This window comes from Carcharodon carcharias, chromosome 22 (assembly GCF_017639515.1).
Source record: "Carcharodon carcharias isolate sCarCar2 chromosome 22, sCarCar2.pri, whole genome shotgun sequence".
Lineage (NCBI taxonomy): Eukaryota > Metazoa > Chordata > Chondrichthyes > Lamniformes > Lamnidae > Carcharodon > Carcharodon carcharias.
Window position 1 is genome coordinate 58,001,176 of NC_054488.1, and position 7,465 is coordinate 58,008,640.

Sequence of the window (7,465 nt, forward strand, 5' to 3'; positions counted from 1 at the left end):
GTGACTACATTTGACTGTAGAGCACTTCGGGACATCCAAGGAAGGGGCTATATAAACACAGGACTTTCATTCAGAAACTACTCTTTGTAGTGCGAGTGTTATCTCAGAGGTTTGTGGGATCAGATCCAGCTTCATGGGCACACCCAGAGTTGAAGAGTGAATGCTAGCGTGGAACCTGGGTCTTTCCTTGGCTCATTGCCAAAGTGGGACCAATATTTACATACCAAACCATCAGAATAGCTTAATGTTGGTATTGTTAAGCTCCATCAGCAAAAGAATAGATTGCTGCTGTCAGTTCATTCTGAATTTGCAAGTCAGAGATACTGGAGGAAGTCAGTTCTGAAACTGGTGACTGGGAGCACTGCAGGACAAAAGGATAATTTTAATTTGACGTTAGCCAGAACCTTTAAAAGTTCAAGTTTACTTTATAACCTTATTGGTTATGGCTACATTTAGATCTTGAAAAAAGAGATTGGCTTTTTACTTGTGCCAATTTTTTAACGCACTAATGTAAGCTTTTAGTTGTGTGCCATGTGAAAGTTAGTGTACTAAACAGCCCTTTGTTACCATGAACTGTCAAGAGTGGCTCATGGGGGGATCTGAAACAGGCAGAGAGTTTAAAGCCAAATTTAACCTCAAATATCCTCAATCACAGGGTGAACCACTCGCATTGCGTGAACTCTTTGGATAGAATGTGTGAATTAGCCCCGCTTCTGATCATCTCCTCAGACTCTAAGAGTGCATCAAAAAACTTTCCACTGGTCTGAGTATCTCCGACAACAATAACAACCTGCATTTATATGGTGCCTTTGATGTTGCAAGGTCTCCCAAAGCACGTCACGGGAGCTTTATCAAAAATGTGACACAAACACCTAATGACATATTAGAAAGCTTGGTCATTGAGGTAGGTTTTAAGGAGCGTCTAAAGGAGGAGAGAGAGAGAGGGGGAGAGGTTTAGGGATGGAATTACAAAGCTTAAGGCCCAGGCAGATGAAGAAGATTGGGGATGTACCAAAGATCAAAACTAAATGAATGCAGATATCTTGAAGGATTGTAGAAAGATTACAGAGACTGGGAGGGACGAGGTCATTGAGGAATTTGAAAATAAGGATGAGAATGTTAAAATGAGACATTGCTCAACAGATGCTGAGAAGTCATTTAGCCCAGCAAGCTCATCCCTCCAACAGGTCCCTTTCATTAACGCATCTAACTGCATCTTGAATGATTTCAAACCTTTTGCCTTCAATAACCTACCCGGCATTGATTACTCTTTGTGTCCTGAGTTTGTCTTTTACCATTTTGTAAACACTTCTGCAGTCATTGATTAATTTGAAGTTGTGCTCTTGATGAATCTTTTCTGTTCCCCCAACAATACTCTGCAAAATCCTGCCTTGTCTCTTCAGGGTTGAAGAATCTGAGTATTTTTAGCCTATGGTCCTAATTCAGCTCCACAGCATCGCATTGTTGATTTTGAGATCTTGCTGTGCATAGATTGGATATTGCATTTCCTATGTCAAAACAGTCACTATACTTCAGAAGTTGTTCATTGGCTGTAAAACCCTTGCTATATAAATGCACATCTTTTTTTCTTTTACTGATGACCTGACAATACAGCAAGAGTCCAAAACAACACATTGGTGCAGATTAAATACAACTATTGGACAATCCAACCAGAAATCAGTACAAACTAGCAATATTTAGTCACCTTTCTGCAGAATCACTGAGAATCTACTCAGTACCCAGTTTCTGCCTTATCTGTTCCACTGTTCTGCCCTCTGTTTCTGTACTGTTTTCACTCTCTCTGTAGCCTGCACTCCCCTCAGTGACTGCATTTTAACACCTTAATCCACAGCAGCATCAGCTGCTGACAGTTAATTCCAGTTAAGAACTTCAATTTCAATTCTCTGATCCGTTAAAACCTTTTTCAATTTCCGCCTCACTGAGGGGTCACAGTCCATTACATTGCCTGACGTGGACACTGAAGCTTACAGACCACGAGGGCTCCCAACTTGGGGTTTGCCAATTTCAGTGGGGGTCAGGAACACCGGGGGCCAAGATGTGGAGGCTTCAGTGTTTCTGAATGATGAAGGGCAGGAAAGGTTACTCAGCCAGTTCCATCCTGTGCGCATGTTGGATGAAGACAGGGTCAGGCTGGATGTGACCCTCTGTGAAGGAATAACCTGTTGACACTAAAAGACCAGGTTCACAAAGATAATTTTTAAAAATGGTCCCTTGGGTCAGCTACCGCGGGTGACTGATAGCAACTGGAATCTGCAGGAGAGGAGAGAGAATAAACCCTCGACACCAGAAGCTATAGAAATAGACAAAAGACATAATATTTCATTTAGCAACTTAAAATAGAACAATCCATCGGCATGGCAGAGGGACAAAGCCAATGGTGACGTTTCTAATCTATTTATATATTCAATCCCATATCATTACTGGTGCTTTCTATTTGTATGGACTTCCCTTCAGCTCATCAGATCTGCAACACACGCTCAGCATTGAAACTGCACCGAGGTGTTAATTTCACAGCCATTAATTTCACGCCTAAGGTTCTAAACATTAAATTAGGCACAATTAAAATCTTGCAGAACTCATCCTCAACAGTCATTGATAATTCAGCTACATCCTTTAGCACTGACATCAATCCTCCCTCCCTCTCTCCATCCTCCCTCCATTGAACACTCCTTCCATTTATCCAATTATTGTGGCTGTGTCTGGGGTAACATCTGCTCTAACAGAAAAGTAACTGTTCAAGTGCCCCTCACATTGAGGAAACAACATTAATATAACCAATCATAATATCTGTAGTACCCAATTAATCCAAAGTAAGCTCACAATTCAAATCATCATATTACCTATTGCCACTCATCGCTGAAGGTACTAAACAAACCTAGTGGGCCCTATGAGCATCATCTAAGCTAAGCAGACACTCCCAGTGCAGTACTGAGGAGAGGCTGCGCTGTTGGAGATGTCACCATTTGAATGAGATGTTAAACCATCTGCCCCTTCAGGTGGGTATGAAAGATCCCAAGGCACTATTTCTAAGAAGAGCAGGGGAGTTCTTCCCCCATGTCCTTGCCAATATTTATCCTCCATTCAACGTCGTTCAGATTATCTGGTCATTATCACATTTCTGTTTGTGGGATCTTGCTGTGCTGCTGCATTTTCTACATTCCAACAGGTGACTACACTTCAAAAGTATTTCACTGGCTGTAAAGGACTTTGTGGCTTTTAAAATGCAATTCTTTCTTTCTCTCCAAGGACCATCTAGGCAGGGAGTACTTTTCTCCAGGCAGCCAGAGAGACACCCCATCACCCGTAATCCCCTTACCCTGGGTCATACTCAGCTCAGATCCATGAACAGCTGCTTTCTCCAAGAAATCTGCTCATCCCTTCTGTACAGTGTGGCAAAACATCAGAAGTGCTGGTAAAGCTGCCAGAATCGTGCCCCCTATGGAGTGGGACAATCCGGTTAGTTGCGGGGTGGGGGGTACATAGAGTACTGACCGAAATCCAACTGAGGTCCCCGGCCCTTGATCATTGGTACAGTGTCTGAATGTGGATGTGGGTGGAGGTCATCGATACAGGATCGAGTAGCCAGTTCCATAACAACATCATCCCTCCAACCTGAGATTCGATATCCTGCTACCACTGGTCAGCTAGGCTCAGATGTGAGATGTCAAGAGACCAGGTAGTGGCTGGGCAACCATTCCTGAGTCAGCACCTTCAGCAAACGTAGTGAGATGTAGGAGGAAGGCAGCAGCTTTTGGGTTCAGTACTGTGCTCACATCACACACTGCTCTATTTACTGGAATATCTCTTGGTGCTGCTTTTTAAGTGAGCCACTTCATTAACCTCTTCACAAATACTAAGTGAAGGTCGAGAGGGGGAAAAAAGGGCAGATTTACATTCATGTCGCATCATATAAGATCCCAGTGTGCCACATATAATGACATGTTTGAAATCCATCAACTCCTGCTTATATAAGCGAATGCAGCAGCCATTCTGTGCACAACAAGATTCTACAAATAACAATGATGTTGATGACCAGTTAATTTTGGTGCTGGGGGCTGTTAGTCGAGGCAAGAATGTTCCATCGGAATCACTGGCCCGGTTCAATGCCTCATCCAAAGGGCCAGCCTTCTCAAAATGCTCCACCCCTCAAAGCCCTGGCTCTGATTTAAGGTCATGGCCCTTGTCCTAAACTCTCCTATTAGTAGAAAACGTTTCTCTCTATGGTATCGATTGTTTTCAAAATCCAATAAACCTCCCCTTAACCATCTAAAATCCAGGGAATGGAGGCCTGTTTTATGCAATCTCCTAATAATCTAACTCTTGGAGCCCTATTAGCAGAATAAGGCCAATATTTCCTAAGATATGTTGTCCTGAACTGTCCAAATGTGCAGCCACTGCTTGTATAGCTGTGCTTCCCTTTATATTCTCTCCTACTAGTTATAAAGGTGATTATCCTTTTTATTTATGTTTGTACCTGATTGCTAAAATGTTATAATCTGTGTACATAGATCTCTAAACTTCTTTGGACCTTCAAATGTTTCTAGCTTTTCATCATTTATATAATTACTCAGGTTTATCTTGTTTGGTCCAAAATTGATGACCTTACACTTAACTGTACTGAAATCTAGCTGCAACAATTTTGTTCACTCACTTAATCTATTGATGTCTCTTGTAAATTTATGTTTCTGTATACGCTACCTGCGTATCTTTATGTCACTGGTAAACTCGGATATATGACTCTCTGTACAATCTACTGAACGAGATGTAGAGCAGGAGCCTGGGGAGGTCTGATAGTGGAGTCAACTTCTGTTTGTATATTTAGTTAAGCTGTGTGAACTTTGCTTCACATCACCATCAGTAAGCGGTACTCCTTACACTCAGGCTCATTCAACTCCATCTGGTCCCCACCAGACCAATCCTTTCAATATTAAAAGTCATATCATCCATATTATAGCTATAAAAATAACTCTGTTCTGATGAAAGAGATGAGGCAAGGGGGGGAGAATTTTTTTATTAAGCAATGTGATGTCATGATCTGAATGCATTGCCTGAAAGGGCAGTGGATGCAGATTAGATAATATCTCTCCAAGTAAATTGGATAAATTCTTAAAGGGGAAACATTGGAAGGGCTATCGGGAAAGGGGAGTGGGCCTAGAAGAGCTAGCGCAGGCATGAAGGACGGAATGGCCTCCTCTGTGCTTTTTGACTCGATGAAAGATCATTGACCTAAAACATTAACTATGTTTCTCTCTCTATACAGGTGCTGCGTGAGCTGCTGAGTGCTTTTCCAGCATTATCTTTGTTTTTAAAATTACAAATAATATCTCCATGTGCTCTGAAGGGTGTGATAAAGTGGCAATGCAGTCGATAGGTACACACTCAACTGTCAAGCACACTGCGTATTGAATGAGATTCACCTATGATGAAATCACATCTGTCGGAAGCAAATCTGAACGTAGGAAATAGGAGCAGGAAAGGCCATTCAACCCTCCCAGCCTGCTCCACCAATAGCTCATCTGATCTTGGCCTCAACTCCACTTTCCTGCCTGTTACCCATGACCCTTGACTCCCCTATAGTTCAAAAGTCTGTCCAACTCAGCCTTGAATATATTCAATGACCCAGCTTTCACTGCTTGCTATGGAAGAGAGTTTCTAAGATTCACGGGCCTCAGAGAAGAAATTCCTCCTCATCTGTCTTAATTGGGTGACTCATGATTCTGAAACTGTGTCCCCCTCTTTCTAGATTCCTCCATGAGAGGAAACATCTTCTCAGCATCTAACCTGTAAAGCTCTTTCGGAATCTTACATGCTTTGATACAATCACCTCTCATTCTTCTAAACTCCAATGAGTATAGGCCCAACCTGCTTAACCTTTTCTCATAAGGACTAAGCCTGGTGAACTTTCTCTGAACTGCCTCCAATGGAAGTATGCCCCTTTTTATGTTAGGAGACCAAAACTGTACATAGTACTCTTAAGTGTGGTCTCACCAATGCCCTGTATAGTTGTAGCAAGACTTCCCCACTTTTATACTCCATCCCCCTTACAATAAAGACCAACATTCCATTTGCCTTCCTAATTACTTGCTATACCTGCATGCTAACATTTTACATTTCATGTACAAGGACACCCAACTCCCATCTGAATAAAGACCCTTTTGAACACAAACCTTGCTATGAATCAGCAGTCACCACATTAAAAATCCAAGAAAAAAATGTTACAATCAAGCTGCAATAGATTTTACATCTGCCCAGCAGAGCTATTTTTGAAAATCTATATTTTATGTTATAGTTGACGGGGAGTTTGTCTGAACTGAGTAAATCCAATGCTTTTATTTGATAAAAGAACAAACTAAGGAGAGGACAAAAGCCACAACTCCCATTTGAAAGTCTCTGTTCAATTTCCTCAATGTTTTTTTGGAAAGCTAACTCAATGTCAGTTGAGGTTTGTAGCTTTGACAGTATAAGGATTACCTCAACATGGTGGCATGATGACACATTTCATGTAATGAAAAAAAGGCACATGGTTTACTACGTCTCATGTGGTGTAAAGCAAACCTATACATTAGAGGCACTTGCGGGGAAACTAGATAAATACATGAGGAAGAAAGGAACAGAAAATATGCTGATAGGGTGAGATGAAGAAGGCTTGTGGGGAGCATACACTCCAGCATCCACCAGATGGGCTGAATAGCCTTTTTATGTGCTATAAATCCAAGGTGATAATGTATACAGAAATTTCATCAAACATGGGGTCTGAGGAACACTGAGTAGTGAACACTAGGAATGTCTGACGCTCAGGCCTTAGTCCATTTTGAGTTTACGTGTGCCGTGTTGCATCATCTTCCCTTGGCTGGGGAACAGAAAAGCATTGTTTCAATTCAGAGGTAGTTCTGTGTATCAATCCAGCTAATCTCAGACTCTCTGTGTACCTTTGTTGCTTTCCATACAGATACAGTAAGGAACTTACCTGTAACATGGAGCAAGCTGTCATTGTCAACCTCCACTTTCAGGAATATTCGGCCCCTCCTCTCCGTGTGGTCTGTTCCACACATGCTGGGCACGTTTACGACACATTTCTTGTGCACGTTCAGGTCACAGGCTGTGGAGCAGGAAGTTACACACATTTCAGAAACTCTCAACATTCACAGCACTGAAATATTCTAGGGGTTTTCAGAAAAAACAATCTTCCGTGTTTGTGGGAAGGGAAGGGGGAAGAAACAAAAAGGCACATGGGAGGAGGGGAACAGAAATTAGGTTTTCAATTAAATTGAACATGAGTAATTACACTGCAACTGTGGAACTGAGCCTGAGACACCAGGATAGTTCCAATTCCCATCCCCATGTTAGGCCAAGTTCGCTGATCTCAAAAAATAGAAAGACTTGCATTTATATAACGTCTTTCATGTACCTAGGACTGCCTAAAGAGCTTTACAGCTAATGAAGT

The 7,465-nt window shown here is 42.0% G+C and overlaps 1 protein-coding gene across 3 annotated transcripts in view; it reads right to left on the bottom strand.

Annotated features, from left to right (window-relative positions):
• The window catches only part of prkcab (protein kinase C, alpha, b), a 311,791-nt gene that overhangs the window by 106,894 nt on the left and 197,432 nt on the right, over positions 1 to 7,465 (bottom strand). For all 3 annotated transcript variants that reach the window (XM_041216608.1, XM_041216607.1, XM_041216609.1), the window contains one exon: positions 6,989 to 7,120. In XM_041216608.1, the coding sequence (XP_041072542.1) occupies positions 6,989 to 7,120 (132 nt within the window). The remainder of the gene's footprint in view (positions 1 to 6,988; positions 7,121 to 7,465) is intronic.